We start from the raw sequence: 16,504 nt of genomic DNA, 5'->3' as shown, positions 1-16,504 counted from the left end.
TGAACAGAATAATTACACAGTGTCTAAGTGACACCATCCCCAGGTTACTTGTTGATGAAAAGGAAAAGTCTTTATAAACATAATATAAACATAATATATATAAATATAATATAATATAAACATAATATATAACATAATATATATAAACAAAAATTTATGTAGATAAATCTTTGTGATTTAACTTTATAGTAGAGAAACCTGGCAAACACCCCACTCAAGTAATCAAAATGAGCATCACCAACAATGGGACAAATTGACAGCAAGAGCCTCTTGATGTGACATACTGAGGATGACACATCATTTCTGTGTAATTCTTGCCACATATGCATAACTGGAATATACTCATGGTGAAATACACCAACCCAAGTTGACCTACAAACCACTGACCTACACTCTTCCAAATTGCTCATGTCATAAAGACAGAAAGGAAGTTGAAAAATTAATGCAGTTTGAAGCAAGCTGAAGAGATGTGGAAACTAAATGCAATGTATGATCCTGCTGCGGGAAAAAAACACTTGACCCCCCGCCCACCCCTGATACCCACCAAAAGCACAGCTAACAAGGAAATTATTATGGCAACTGGTGAGATTTAAATACACACTGTACACTGGTTAACAGTACTTTATCAACGTTCGATTTCCTGAATTGCACTGACATTATAGATCAGAATCATCTTGCTCTTAAAAGAGATACATAGGAGCAAATGTCATGTTTGCACACACTCCAACAGCTCAGTGATAACTGGAAAGAGTGTATTTATCACACCGTTAAAGAGAGATAAAAACCGTAGCAAAATGTTACCAACTGGTGAGTGTGGGAGAAACGCACACAGGAGTTCATTTTACTGTTCAGGAAACTTTTCTGAACCTTTGAATAGAAACCTCCCCATTTCAATGGCAAATAGCCTTGCCTCTTACTTTCTCCCCAAACATGTAACTTCCCGTCATACTACCTGTACTGGCTCTACAACTTGAATTTAACATTAGCTTCCCTTAAAAATTTTAATGGGTACTTGTTAGATACTTGAAAACTTACAAATCAGAAAGGCATAACTGAAGAATGATTTGTTTACAAATGTGTCTGCAGCCACTATCCACTGGGCATGGGGAATACAGCAGAGAATAGCAAGACAAAATCCCTGCCCTCCTGGAGCTCTGTATGTAGAAACAAAGTAATTCCAGGAGCCTGCAATTCCTTACACATTGTTTTTCGAGTCTAAACTTCTTTTAATTATCCCTTCTTGGGAGGCGCCTGGGTGGCTCAGTGGGTTAAGCCTCTGCCTTCGGCTGAGCTCATGATGGAGCCCCGTAATGGGCTCCCTGCTCAGCTGGGAGCCTGCTTCTCCCTCTCTCTGCCTGCCTACTTGTGATCTCTCCTCTCTCTCTCTCTCTCTGTCAAATAAATAAACAAAATCTTAAAAAAAAAATTATCCCTCCTGGGTATCATAATGGGATATGATATTTAAATCAGTTTCTCTCCATTATTTATTTATGTAACAAAACACAATATATGTGAATATTTTACATTTTAAAACTGACAATAGGGCGCCTGGGTGGCTCAGTGGGTTAAGCCGCTGCCTTTGGCTCAGGTCATGATCTCAGGGTCCTGGGATCGAGTCCCTCATCGGACTCTCTGCTCAGCAGGGAGCCTTCTTCCCTTCCTCTCTCTCTGCCTGCCTCTCTGCCTACTTGTGATCTCTCTCTGTCAAATAAATAAATAAAATCTTTAAAAATAAATAAATAAATAAAAATAAAACTGACAATAACAAAATATGTAAATTGCATACTATTGTGAAATGTATAAATATATGGTATATCTTATTTTACTTTTTTATTAAATGTTTTACTTTAATTCCAGTATAGTTAACATACAGTGTTATATGAGTTTCAGGTATACAATATTCACCAATTCTATACAGTACTCAGTGCTCATCATAAATGTACTCTTAATCCCTATCACCTATTTCCTCTATCCCCTCCACCGACCTCTCCTCTGTTCATTCTCTCTAGCTAAGAGTCTGTTTCTTGGGTTCTTTTTTTTTCTTTTGCTTATTTGTTTTGTTTCTTACACTCCACATATGAGAGAGATCATATGGTATTTGTCTTTCTTTAACTTACTCTGCTCGGCGTTATACTCTAGCTACATCTATGTTTTTGCAAAAGGCAAGATTTCATTCTTTTTTACAGCCGAATAATATTCTGCAGTATATATATACCACATTTTTTTAAGATTTTATTTATTTATTTGACAGACAGAGATCACAAGTAGGCAGAGAAGCAGGCAGAGAGAGAGGAGGAAGCAGGCTCCCCGCTGAGCAGAGAGCCCGATGTGGGGCTCGATCCCAGGACCCTGGGATCACGACCCGAGCCGAAGGCAGAGGCTTTAACCCACTGAGCCACCCAGGTGCCCCTATACCACATTTTCTTTATCCATTCATCTGATGACTGATACTTGGGCTGCCTCCGTAACTTGGCTATTGTAAATAATGCTGCAATAAACACAGGGGTGCATGCATCCCTCTTAATTAGTGTTTTTTGGGGGGGGGGTAAATACCCAGTAGTGCAATTGCTGGGTGATAGGGTAGTTTCATTTTGAACTTTCTGAAGAACCTCTGTACTGTTTTCCGCAGTGGCTGCACCAGTTTGCATTCCTACCAACAGCGCAAAGCGCTCCCCTTTCTCTACATCCTCACCAACACTTATTGTTTCTGGTGTTTTTACTTTAGCCATTCTGACAGCTGTGAGGTGTTATCTTGTAGTTTTGATTTGCATTTCCCTGATGATGAGTGATGTTGAGTGTCTTTTCACCTGTCCATTGGCCATCTGTATTTCCTCTCTGAAGTAACACTCTTTCATGTCTTCTACCCATTTTTTCACTGGACTGTTTTTTGGAAGTTGAGTTGTATAACTTCTTTATATATTTTGGATGCTAACCCTTTATCAGAGATGTCATTTGGAAATATCTTCTTCCATTCAGTAGGCTGTCTTTTAGTTCTGTTGATTGTTTCCTTTGCTGTGCAGAAGCTAATATATGGTATCTTCTTCACAAATTATTTCCACTGAGTGACCCTCAGCTAAGGGGAAAAATGGGTGGCTTAGTAAGTTAAGCAACTGACTTCAGCTCAGGTCATGATCTCGAGATCCTAGGATTAAACCCTGGGCTCCATGCTCAGAGAGGGGTCTGCTTGTCCCTGTTCCCTTTGCCCTTCTTGTGTCTGCGCACCCTCTCTCTCAAATAAATAAAAAATACCTTTTTTTAAAAAATATCTTTTTAAAAAAAATAGGGAAGATGAGGGGCACCTGGGAGACTCAGTGGGTTGAAGCCTCAGCCTTCAGCTCGGGTCATGATCTCAGGGTCCTGGGATCGAGCCCTGCATCGGGCTCCCTGCTCAGCAGGAAGCCTGCTTCTCCTTCTCCCTCTGCTTGTGTTCCCTCTCTCACTGTACCTCTCTCTGTCAAATAAATAAATAAAATCTTTTTTTTAAAAAATGAGACTTTCATTTGGAGGATGCTTGGCTGGTAAGTTGGTAGAGCACACAACTCTCAATCTATGGATATATGAGTTCAAGCCTCATGTTCCTCTGCTCAGCAGGGAGCCTGCTTTCCCCTCTCTCTCTGCCTGCCTCCTTGCCTATTTGTGATCTCTGTCTGTCAAATAAATAAATAAAATGTTTTTAAAAATAGGGAAGATGGTTTTGATGGAGGACACAGAGAAACCTGATGGTTTAGCAAGGTATAGTGTAAGAAATATGCAGAGAGGGTAAGTGTGACCTGGTGATAGCACTTTTATTTTTATTTTTATCTATTATTTATTTATTTTTTTAAAAGATTTTATCCATTTATTTGGATAAATGGGAGAGAGAGAGAGAGCATGAGCACAAGCAGGCAGAGTGGCACAGAGAGACAGAGGGAGAGGAAGAAGCAGGCTCCAGGCATAGCAGGGGAAGCCCGATATGGGACTCTATCCCAGGACTCCTGGAATCATGATCTGAGCTGAAGGTAACAGCTTAACCAACTGAGCCACCCCAGGTGCCCAAGAACACATATTTAAGAGGATTTAATTAGTAGGATATTAACAGACAAAATCCCTAGTGTTAATAATTCTCACTAGTATTCAAGAATCACTAACACTGAAATGAATGCTCTGAGGTCACTGAGGAAGTGAGGTCTCCAGGCATGTGGGGAGACTGCAGGATGGAGAATCTGAGCATCTCCAGACAGCTGTGGCTGAGACGGTTACAGATGAAGTGATGATTTACGATGGACTGAATTAACATTTACTGATCTGAAGAGGTAGAGGTAAGTTCACAAACTCTTAACTAAATGGAAGGGGAGCAGATGGGCCATAAAATAACCTGCTGGTCTCGACTCTACCTGATCTGCCTGGGCTATGTCAGGGAGTCAGCAAAGAAACAATTCGGGGTTTGCAGTGCATTGATTTAAAATAAAAATGAACACAGAGGGGCGCCTGGGTGGCTCAGTCATTAAGTGTCTGCCTTTGTCTCAGGTCATGATCCCAGGGTCCTGGGATCGAGCCCCACATCGGGCTCCCTGCTCAGCGGGAAGCTTGCTTCTCCCTCTCCCACTCCCACTCTCCCTGCTTGTGTTCCCTCTCTCACTGTGTCTCTGTCAAATAAATAAATAAAATCTTAAAAGAAAGAAAGAAATGAACATAGTAACTTAGATCACTGTTACCATATTGCATTGCACTGGATTGAGACATAGCTTTGCTTCTGTTTATGGAATAAATAAAAGTCTCCATTTTATTTATTTATTTTTTTAAGGAGGCTCCATGCCCAACATGAGGCTTGAACTCATATATCCATAGATTGAGAGTTGTGTGCTCTACCAACTTACCAGCCAAGCATCCTCCAAATGAAAGTCTCATTTTTTAAAAAAAAGATTTTATTTATTTATTTGACAGAGAGAGGTACAGTGAGAGAGGGAACACAAGCAGAGGGAGAAGGAGAAGCAGGCTTCCTGCTGAGCAGGGAGCCCGATGCAGGGCTCAATCCCAGGACCCTGAGATCATGACCTGAGCTGAAGGCAGACACTTAACGACGGAGCCATCCAGTCACCCTCAAATGAAAGTCTTTTCTGCACACAGTCTGTGAGGGTCTGGTTCACCCAAATCCGGCTGCTCTCAATCATCTGACTCCTACTCTACCGCCATAAAACCTACCTCGTGGCAGCTGAGATTTTATGTAATAAACATTCATATTCTCAGCTTGGTTTTTAAGAGGCTTCAAGGAACAGCAGGATACTGAGGATGCTAGAGACTAGATATGGTATTTCTGATGTTAATCATTTGGGAGGTAAGTGGAAGGATAGACTGAAGCAATTTTCTCTTATTCTAACTCTTGAAGTTAGAATGTTAGCATGTTAGATAGGCACAAGTGAAAACAAGAGCTCTAGGTTTTCTAGTCTCAAAAACAAATTCGGATTCAATCATTTTTATTTGACCCCTGACCAATTAATTATTTGTCAGTAGAGTTGTAACTAGGCTGCTTCACATGATGACCACTTAACTTAAAACTAGAGTTAAAAAAAACACACAACACTAAAGTTCATCCCCACCAGGCGGTCACCATAATCATTTAAATCAACAAAATACACTTAGCTTTCTACATCAGCAACTAACTTCATACGTGTATGAGTTGCACTTAATCAAACTTCTAGTTCCTAAAAATCATGTCTTTCAATTCTCCCTATATCCCCCAAAACGCCAATTATAGTACTTTGCCTATAAGGGACCAAAAATGACTATTTAATATTACAACGAAGAAAAATCATGGTCTAACCATGTTGATTATCTGGTCAAAAAAATATACATTATGCCAAAGAAATGTAACCAGCTTATCTTGGAAAAACACAACTGCAGACTTATCTCCCTGTTCCCATTACACTAACTAATCAACAGCGTTAACATTCCATTTGAATTAAATACGGGATTTAAAAATAGTGTCACGTGACTGCACATGAAACACAAGGCTCTCAGAAACTGACAGTAAGTGGCAAAATCCCATGCGAATGAAACAGATCTAAAAACATTCTGAATGTCATTTAATGGACCATCCGCAGTGAAACTGTTACTTTCAGTTTCAGATCAAGCACACAGTTTGGTTAACGGTGCTATCAGCGTCTGGCTCTACGCGGTCTCCGGCTCAGCAATCCAGGTCACTTCCAGTGTGAAGAGCTCATTACTCTGCGCCTTGCTCCTTCTATCAACAGTCTGTCACCCTCCTCCCCCATCTCAATTCCCCCCAGTATACCACTTTTTGAAATAAAATCAGCTCATATTAGAATACACATAAAAATAGCGAGTGGCCCCCCAAAATGCTTTTGCCACAGAAATCGGTGCATGTGAATTACACAGAAATCTGCCTCTATTAACAGACTGATGTAATGTGTTCATCTAAGAACTGCTATGTTCCAATCTGCTGGTACAGAGAAGTAGATTCATATAGAGTACTAGGAACTTTATGTCTAAATTGGATTCTCCCTGTTGTAGTTCAACAGTAGTATTCGTGAAAGTAATCAATTCCCAAATGGAAAATACAGTCATTTCTTAGCCAGAGGGCATATCGTAAATGAAGCTCAAATAACATCTACAGGATTCTTATTTTAGGAAGGTCTTATTCAAAGCCCCTTCTCTTGCATTAACACTGCAATCAATAACAATAACATTGCTCAAAGGAAGGTAATACTTTTACTTATTCTAACAAGCCTTTAGTCTTCAATATACATACCAACAGTGTGGATAGGTTTCCTATAGGGCATCAGGCCAAAATTGTATTGAAAAATTCCTCTGGCATGGAACAGCGGCAAAGCAAACCCCATGATCTTCTGCAGTTTCTCCTGCACAGTTCGTAGCCATGAGCCTTCAGGGTTGTTAACTTGCTTAAATAGCTCATTTTCTCCAAAAGAAAACACCGGGACCAAGGAGGCGCTACAAAGAACAAAGCAGAAGAATACAAATTTTTTTTTTAAGATTTTATTTATTTATTTGACAGAGATCACAAGTAGGCAGAGAGGTAGGCGGAGAGAGAGGAAGGGAAGCAGGCTCCCTGCTGAGCAGAGAGCTAGATGCGGGGCTCTATCCCAGGACCCTGGGATCATGACCTGAGCTGAAGGCAGAGGCTTTAAACCACTGAGCCACCCAGACACCCCAAGAATACAAATTTTTACGGAAAACAATTTAAGTGTTTATATTCTGTTCAGATGACTTTTGCAACATATCCGAAGAATTCTCTTCTTTCCTTTCAATATTTTTATTTATTTATTTATTCAGTTCAACTAGTCATCATTAGTTTTTGATGTAATGTTCAATGATTGGGCATGCGTTTTGATGGGTGTTGTACGTAACCGATGAATATGTGAACCAAGAATTTTTCAGTGTTCCCATGTCTGTCTGCACTGTTAATTTCATGTTCCACACAATGCGACTGACTTATACTTGAAATCCTTTGGGGTGGTATTTTAGCCATTTAGTGATCTGCGGAATTTTATTCCACAGAAAAATCAAGGGTCCAGGAAGTTTCTTTCCCACCTATAATTCAGGCCATGATTCATTTGTTCATTTGGCTGGAAATTTATACTCCGTGTATAAAATTTCAGAATTTTTGCTTGCTTTTTTTTTTGAGAGTTTATTTATTTACTTGAGAGAGAGAGAGAGAGAGAGAGAAAATGAGTGGGGAAGAGAGGGCAAGAGAAAGAGAAAAGCAGACTCCTCCCTGAGCAGGCAGCCCAACGTGGGGCTCAATTCTAGGACCTGGGATCATGACCTGAGCTGAAGGCAGATGCCCAACTGCCTGAACCACCCAGACACCCTGTTTGCTTTGTTTTTAAAGGTGCGTTTAACTTCTGGATGTGACAGAATTGAGCTACCTTAGTGGGAAGGCTGTATACCATTTCCCATGAATATCCACATCTGCTTTTATTGTAAGGTCGACTAAGAGGAAGTCCGTCTTTAAGGACTAGAAAAATTACTTTATTTCTTTGTGTTCATTTAATAACATCTTAATTTCTCTGACCCAGGTACCTGAAATGAGAAGTTACTTACCCATGGGTCAAAGCAATTTTAACAAATCCTTTCCGCTGGCGGATGAACAGAGTGAATTTTCCAGGATGGGCATCCAGTGATTCTTCTGCACCCCCAAGAACAATGACTGAAATGTTTCCACCTCCCTCCTTGCTCAGCACATGGGACACACTTTTCTTAGAAACTGAGACTGACCCTTAGTGAATAAAACAAAAGGCTAATTATTTATTTTAAAAATTAAAAAGTTTTTATCATAATATTCAATGGCATCAGCGAACATTTAACAAAATTCCCTATTCTGCTTACATTTGAACATCTTGTAGTTTATAATTTTGTCACAGCTGGATCTTTGGTAATATATTCCATTAATAAAACATCATTTTGGCAGGTTATGGGTTAGGTCTTTAAAATATCACTTGTTTTTAGATCTATCACTTATCTGGGTAGGTTGTATACTGCTCAACTCTATGGACTCTATTCACATTGCACTATAAGTGAAAGATGCCCTCTGCATATTGTGGACTCTATTCACATTGCACTATAAGTGAAAGATGCCCTCCGCCCTCTGCAGGTTGTTCAGTGCACAACCTGGATAGCTGTATATGGTGGCCTTGATCACTACCCTGGTGAATCCTGGTTCAGAACCAAAGAGGTTGCACTGGACCTTCTGAACACACAAGGACCTGTTTTCAGATATTTTATGTGGATTCTTATTTCCCAAATCTAGATTTATAATGTAAACGATTTAAAAAATGCAGACATCTGACAAATAACCAGATCTTTACATGGTTCCAAAATATCTAGTCTGACTTTGATAAATTGTTTGTTTAAGATAGTTATATAATTGTTCAGTCTTGTACCAGGCTTTCCCACATAAAAATAACTTTAAAGATTCCTTGTCAGATTTTGAATGTACTAAATACTTTTTCCTCGTGGAGGAAAAAGTCATGAACTCTTAAAGGAAAAAAAAAAAAAACAAGCCACTCATGACCTGTATTACAGAGATAATTGCTTTTTAAAGTCTTATTGTTTCCTTCCATTCATGGCTTTATCCATTTTTTGAGTCATAAAAGAATGTGTCAGGCAGGCTTTATTAAGACACAATACACCTCATTTCTTAAAGGACAGTTATATGCTCATTTTACTATAAGAGCCTATTACTGGGGGAATATAAAATAAGGCAGGATTCTGAGTGACCAACAACTTACTAAAGAGGCAGAGGGTAGAGAACCTGAGTCTCAATGGGTTTGAACTTCTCTTGAGTTCAAGACATTGCCATTCTGCCCTGCATGCCTGGAGTGGGAGCTGGAGGCATTAATTCCATTGGAAAGGGGGGCCTTCTGAGTTTCCAGATACCAGCTCTCCTCCGGCCACTTCTCAGTTCCCTCTCTGGGCTCTCTTTATAGACCATCCTTAAATGCTGCTATGACTTAGAGCTCTACGATCTGCATATTTGTATTCCTCGAAAATTTCTATGTTGAAACCCTAATGCCCAGTAGGAAGGTATTAAGAAGTAGGGCCTTTGGAAAGTAACTAGGTCATGAGAACATAGCCCCCAAGATGGGATCAGTGTCCTTACAAAAAGAGGAAGAGAGGACATAACAAGATGACTATCCATAAGCCAGGAAAGGAGCTCTAACCAGACACCAGATCTGCCAGAGCCTTGATCTTGGACACCAGCCTCCAGAAGAGTGAGAAATAAATGTCTATTATTTAAGTCACCCAGTCTATAGTATTCTGTTACAGTAGGCTGAACTAAGACAGGCTCCTTCAGAGTCTCTAATATCTTCTAACGTTATCTACGAACATGGATTCAAGTACCACTTAGTGTGCTGAACTCTCCCAAATCCATCTCCTGGGATATTTTCCTCCTGAGGCTCTACACCCACACTTCCAATGGCCCAATGGACATTTCTACCTTACCAACTCAAAGACACCACAAACTCCATGTTTCCAAACCCAATGCACTGTGTTCTTCTTGCAACATTACCTCTCAAGGTGAATGGGACCATCACCTATCTTGTCACACAAATCAGAGGTATAGGCTCCTCCCATACATACCGCCCTCTTCTTAGCAACCATGCTGACTCATCACTCATTCTCTCATTCAAAACACTTCTTGAGCACCTGCTACAGGCAAGACACCGTGCTAGATGCTGATGATATGACATATATAGTTGCTACCTTCATGAGGCCACATCAGTCTGTAAGTCTTGTTGAATCCATCAGCTGTTTTTCATAGCGACCTCATCTGGGCTATATACGTGGCTGTTGTGATCTGATCTCTGCTAACTGCCGAGCCGTACTGGGCACATGGGAAGGAACATGAGCCTTGAAACACAGAATGTGCCCTGGCTGATGAGTAGAGATTCACCAAAATGGACCACAGAGGAATAGTTTGGAGGGGAGACTTATGGGGACTTACAGTGACAGAAATCCCTTGGGTAAGAGTAAAGCAGGCACTGGTCAGCAAAGGACCTCTGAAACTCTATTGCTGCTGCTGCTGCTGCTGCTTTTTTTTTTTTTAAGACTTTATTTATTTATTTGATAGGAGAGAGATCACAAGTAGGCAGAGCAACAGGTAGAGAGAGAGGGGGAAGCAGGCTCCCTGCCAAGCAGAGAGCCGGATGTGGGGCTCGATCCCAGGACCCTGAGATCATGACCTGAACCGAAGGCAGCCGCTTAATGACAGCCACCCAGACACCCCTCTATTGCTTCTTTACTGCATGAGGTTTGGTACACATGTCTGTCTGTCTTTCACACCCAGAGAGAGAGCCACCAATCCAGGCATAGACTAGAAAGGCAGCCTTGGACTAGGGGCCATCCTGGAAGCTGGTTCTAGGAAAAAATTGAGAACTCTCCAAACTTTGAGATAAGGACACCCTAAGGCTCTACCAGGTACAAATTTGGATATATTTATTTAACTTTATTTAGCTTTATTTTAGCTTTTATGTAGCTACAAGTTTGGATATTTTATTTAGCTTTAGTCTGGATATTTTTAATCTAGCTTTTAGAGATAACTCAGGTGATGGCAGAAAGGAAAAGATCCCATGACGTCATAAACCAGAAAGAACAGACAAGCTTAATCTCACATGCCATCTCAAGCAAATGGCAATGACTCCGAGGGCACTATATGGAGAAAGACTCTTAAGGTTGACTATATGTATCTGACATGGCCACGGAAAGGGGTGTTCGTACATCTCTTGTACCATAAATTTGCCACACCTGCTCTCAGTTACCACTACCCAAACTCACTTGCAGCTTGGAATCAGAAAACAGTATATTGGAAATATATTTCTGTGCTTTTTTTGAAATTTAAAAAATTTCCCTTTAATTTTTTTTCCTCTTAAAAAACTAACCCAATCAACGTCTACAAAACAAGGGAGGGATTTTTTTGCCTGTATAGTAGTTTGGGGGTTTGGTGCGCCCTCTAGAGGCCACATGCAGTGACAGCCAGACTGGACAGAGAGCCCAGGGCCCTATGGGTGAAGGTCCGTCTGTATGCAGCACCTGAAAACCCAGCCAGGGATCCCAGTCCTCTGGTGGTTAGTGATTTCCTATCAGGTATACAATGACAACAGAGACTTGAGAGATTAATAGGAACTAATGAAAACCTGGGAGACCCTGGAAAATTCTATCTTTGAATATGCCGCTTATCCTGAAATTACACATTTTCAAAAAAAGGCTACCCACTTTTCTTTATATCCCAGAAATGCAAGACAACAATAGTTAACGTAGATGATGATGATAAACATAAAGCACTTTGTAAGATTCTGTAGTTCATGCTGAGTCAATAAGTTGGTCGGGTTAAAAAATCAAATAAATTGAAACCCTCAAATCGACGTGAGAGCTGTTCACACAAGCTTAGCCTCTGTACACACTCATATATGTCTTTATAGTATTTCAGCTCAATTTTATTCTTGGAATTGGTAGAATCATTGTTTCATCGATCAAAGAGTCTTCCACTAGTTCAGAGTAGCAGAGTAGAATGAACTCAGTTCTGAGCCAAGTTCTACTTAATCTGGGAAGAAAAACTCCGTGAGTATGCTTCACTTATGCACGGCTGTTACTTCAAGACATATTGGAGGCTATTTTCCATCTCTAATGCTAATAAACACAGGCAAAGTGCTTCTCCAAAGGTGCAATCTATCACTTGTTTGACCCAAGATTCTTTCTTCCATATCTGGATATACAAAATGCATTCATCAATTTATTCTTGCATTGAATTAACATCTATTGAACAGTCCTATATCCCAGGCCCTATGCTAGAAAGGAGTGGGTAAAAAAGGAAATAGTCTGGGTCTTCCTGAAACTTCCAGTCCAATGGGGGAGACAAGAAACATCTAAGCAGCACGGGAAGAATCAGACAGGGATACAGACACAGGGCTTAACTAAGAAACTATAAACCTGGGCACCTGGGTGGCTCAGTGGTCTAAGCCTCTGCCTTCAGCTCAGGTCATGATCTCAGGGTCTTGGGATTAAGCCCCACATCAGGTTCTCTGCTTGGCAGGAAGCCTGCTTCTCCCTCTCTCTGTTTCTGACTTGTGTTCTCAGTCTCTCCGTCAAATAAGTAAGTAAAATTTTTTTTTAAAAAAATGAAAGAAACTATAAACCTGTGTTTTGGAGGGAACATCCTGTGTGATCCCACCACCCTCAAACACTGGAGAAATAAGAATCTGCCTTCACTTACCACTGGTCATCAGATAGTCTCGAAAGAGTGGACAGCGGAACCAAAATGGGAGCACATGAAGATACGCAGTGAAGCCAGGAAACAGCTCCTCGAAGTCTGAATAATTTGTACAAAAATTTCCAAAGGCTCCAGCAACAAGCACTCCGTGGGGGTGAAACCCAAATATATAGTTGTGACTTGGATCCAAATCCCAGGTTTTGATAAGCTACCATATATAGTGAGATTTAAAAAAGAAAAAAAAAAAAGGTTCAGATTAGGTTCCAGTAAGAAACCAAGAAACTCATGATTAGTTTTTATGTCAAAAGGAAACAGAGGAGCACCTAGGTAGCTCAGTCAGTCAAGCGTCTGCCTTCTGCTTAGGTCATGATCTCAGGGTCCTGGGATCCCACACTGGGATCCCTGCTTGGTGGGGAGGCAGGTGGGGAGGTGGGGGGGGGGCTGCTTCTCACTCTCCCCTCTGCTTGTGTTCTCTCTTGCTATCTCTCTCTCAAATAAATGAATAAATAAAATATTAAAAACCAACAAACAAAAAAGGAAACGGAAAACATGACTTGTTTAGTTCTCTGGGTTAGAGCTGTTTCCAAATGTGTAAACTATTTCTTGAGCCCAGAGTCCCCCCGCACATAGCTTTCAAAATGGTGTTCATTTAGCTCAGATCCCATTTAGAAATTTGGGCTGATCTGTAGGCTTTCTCCCTCTGCAAAGAGAAAAGCTTGAACTATTTATGATGAAAACAAATTTCCACTCTTCTCCCAGTTCAAAATAGTACAACATAAAACAATTCTACTCACGTGAATCGGAAAATAGTCCTTAAAATACCTCCAAACGGTCCAGCTTCTGACCCAATTGGATCTCCTTCCCCCTTGCTCTGGGGTATTCCAGTCAAAATAAAGCCATGTCATATAAGGGACATAGAGGAACCAATAGTTGTATACGATCAGTATCACGATGACTGCAATGCACACTTGTGCTGTAAGAAAGGAAAAGACCTCAGGAATCAGGGTCAGTCAGCATCTGCTCACTGTACTGTAGAATCAGTGGTCCATGGCAGGGGGGTTTAATTAATACACTAGGTGCGTTAAACTGAGCCTAAGTCCAAGTGAGGTAATATAACAAGACAGCAATGATACAGTATTATTTAACATTTATTTTCTATTGACTATATGCCAAGTACTGTATTATGTATTCTCCCAAAATATTTTCATGTAGTCCTTGCATAGCTACAGTATCAACGAAGTGGCCACAGACAGCCCTTTTTGTAGAAGAGAAAATGGCATAGAGAGGTTAAGTGGATTGCCCAAGCCCCACAAGAAAGGAACTGGTTGATCTAAATCCACAGTCTACTCTCACAGCTGCTGGTCTGCAAGCCTCCCTGACATGATATATGGAGGAATCATTACTGAAAAAAGGGATGCAGGAATTCCTACTATAGGTGTTTACCTTGCTGAGCCACCATTATTTATGTGTCCACAAAGAGGGAACATTCTAGCAACAAACTATTTTCAGGAACTCTGTCGCCAGAGACAGAAATAGCGTAGGAGAAACTCTTTACATCTTAGTTCATCTTTCACTACTTACAACATTTTATTATGACAAAGCAAAATCCAAATTGTTTATGCACCGAATGACATAGCTTCAAAATATATGAAGCAAGAAAACTTGACTGGGTAGTAGTGACAAGAATGTTTGCCTTAAAGTAATACATTAAGCTAAGTCAGATTTTTTTTTTTTTAGATCAGTGCTCTCATACTAAAAAATATTTATAAAAAGAGAAATATGAGGGTGCCTGGTGGCTCAGTGGGTTGAAGCCTCTGCCTTCGGCTTAGGTCATGATCCCAGGGTCTTGGCATCAAGCCCCGCATCGGGCTCTCTGCTCTGCGGGGAGCCTGCTTCCTCCTCTCGCTCTCTCTCTGTCTTCCTCTTTGCCTACTTGTGATCTCTGTCTGTCAAATAAATAAATAAAATCTTAAAAAAAAAAAAAAAGAGTAATATGGATGGTCTGGATGGCGCAGTCAGTTAAGCATGTGACTTGATTTTGGCTCGGGTCCTAATCTCAGGGTCCTGGGAGGCCTGGGTCTTGATTCCATGCTTTGTGGGGAGCCAGCCTGCTTAAAATGTGCTCCCTCTCCCTCTTTGCTCCCACCCACCCACCCCCTTGCTCTCTCTCAGATAAAGAAATAAATCTTTAAAAAAAGAGAGGGAGAGAAATACTAATGAGAAAGGAGGAGGGAAGCATAGTCATAAAACTTGGCACATAGTACGTGCCCAATAAATACCACCCGTTACGTAACCGAGGACTTTAAGGACTGCCTTTGTCTCTTCTTCTGTTATGATCTGCAGTCTTGGTTTTAGAGCTGACTTCAGTTCCCCAAACTCCTATTCACTTCCTATCAACTGCTACAAAGAGTTCTGTTTCCAAACTATCCATCATAGTATCTGATTAATAGAACTTTGACCTATCACAGTTTTGTAGGTACAATTTTTTTTTTTTTGCCAAAAACAGAACATATATTTATATTTCTGGAGTTATATAAATCAGTAAATATCCTGGTATAGATTTAACCTAAATACAGAATTGACCCCCATAAGAGGACAGACCTGCTTTCTCCAGGATAGGTTAAGGTTTGTAAAAGGAAAGTACATGCAAGGTTAAGGAAGAACGTGCCCTCTATCCCTCCATGGGGTGTTTTGTTGCATTCTGGAACAGCCAGGGACGTTTCCATGACTCCAGGAGTACGGCCAAAGAGAGTGTCCTCTGCCCTCATTCCTATCAGGGTCATTTCATTTTGCTTCACCTGCTTCCCTCTACCCAGGTCTGAGTGCTGACAATTTACCACTGTTGGTTAATTTTCTCTTTATTTTACTACCAAGTGTCAATTATGTACAAGAAACTTCCATGTGTCAATTATGACACTACCATGTGTCAATTATGTACAAGAAACTTCCATAGGTCTCATTAGGCTGCACTCTCCACTAGATCAGGTGAGCTAAGATGCAGCAGGGAAGGGAGAATCAGTTTCTGAGTGATGACCACCTCCCCCAGGCAATGTCATTTTCTCTCCTCCCACCCCTCAAGGTACACAGTACTGTACCCATTTTGCTGATGTGGAAACTGAAGCTCAGGGATTTTTAGGGTCCAAAGGACTTGAACCTGGATCTGCCTAATTCTTAAACCCACACACTTTTTTCAATTTTTTATTTTATTATTTTGTTTATTTTTTTTAAGATTTTATTTATTTATTTGATAGAGATTACAAGTAGGCAGAGAGGCAGAGAGAGAGAGAGAGAGAGAGGGGAGGAGGAGGAGGCAGGCTCCCTGCTGAGCAGAGAGTCTGATGCGGAGCTCGATCCCAGGACTCTGGAATCATGACCTGAGCTGAAGGCAAAGGCTTTAACCCACTGAGCCACTCAGGCGCCCCAGACACACACTTTTTTAAAACAAAACAAAACTAAACTAAACTAATCATAGCTCATGGCAAGAGCACCATAAACTTACAAGTATTTATTAGAAACGCATAGGCAGCCTCATAAGCATAAGAAATCAGGCAAACGGGAGGGTCTGTTTTCCTTACTATAATGATGGAGAAACTGAGACCAAAAGCATAGTAACTTAATTTGAACCATAGGAGTCAAGAGCAGATCCAGAAATAAAGTCCCCGGGCTACGCATTCAGTGTTCCACTAACCCAACCACACACGCACTAATTGAATACATACTGCATCTCTCTTCAACAGCCACTAAATGTTCTGCTTGGATGATAGTTAAAACACGGAC

The 16,504-nt window shown here is 40.8% G+C and overlaps 1 protein-coding gene across 4 annotated transcripts in view; it reads right to left on the bottom strand.

The window, feature by feature from the left end:
- The window catches only part of MOGAT1 (monoacylglycerol O-acyltransferase 1), a 36,622-nt gene that overhangs the window by 6,594 nt on the left and 13,524 nt on the right, over positions 1 to 16,504 (bottom strand). For all 4 annotated transcript variants that reach the window (XM_032354958.1, XM_032354962.1, XM_032354959.1 and 1 more), the window contains exons 2-5: positions 13,522 to 13,700; positions 12,731 to 12,935; positions 8,062 to 8,236; positions 6,749 to 6,948 (exon numbers count right to left, since the gene is read on the bottom strand). In XM_032354958.1, the coding sequence (XP_032210849.1) occupies positions 6,749 to 6,948; positions 8,062 to 8,236; positions 12,731 to 12,935; positions 13,522 to 13,700 (759 nt within the window). The remainder of the gene's footprint in view (positions 1 to 6,748; positions 6,949 to 8,061; positions 8,237 to 12,730; positions 12,936 to 13,521; positions 13,701 to 16,504) is intronic.

Source organism: Mustela erminea, chromosome 8, assembly GCF_009829155.1.
Source record: "Mustela erminea isolate mMusErm1 chromosome 8, mMusErm1.Pri, whole genome shotgun sequence".
NCBI classification, from domain to species: domain Eukaryota; kingdom Metazoa; phylum Chordata; class Mammalia; order Carnivora; family Mustelidae; genus Mustela; species Mustela erminea.
This window is presented reverse-complemented; position numbering and strand designations above follow the sequence as displayed.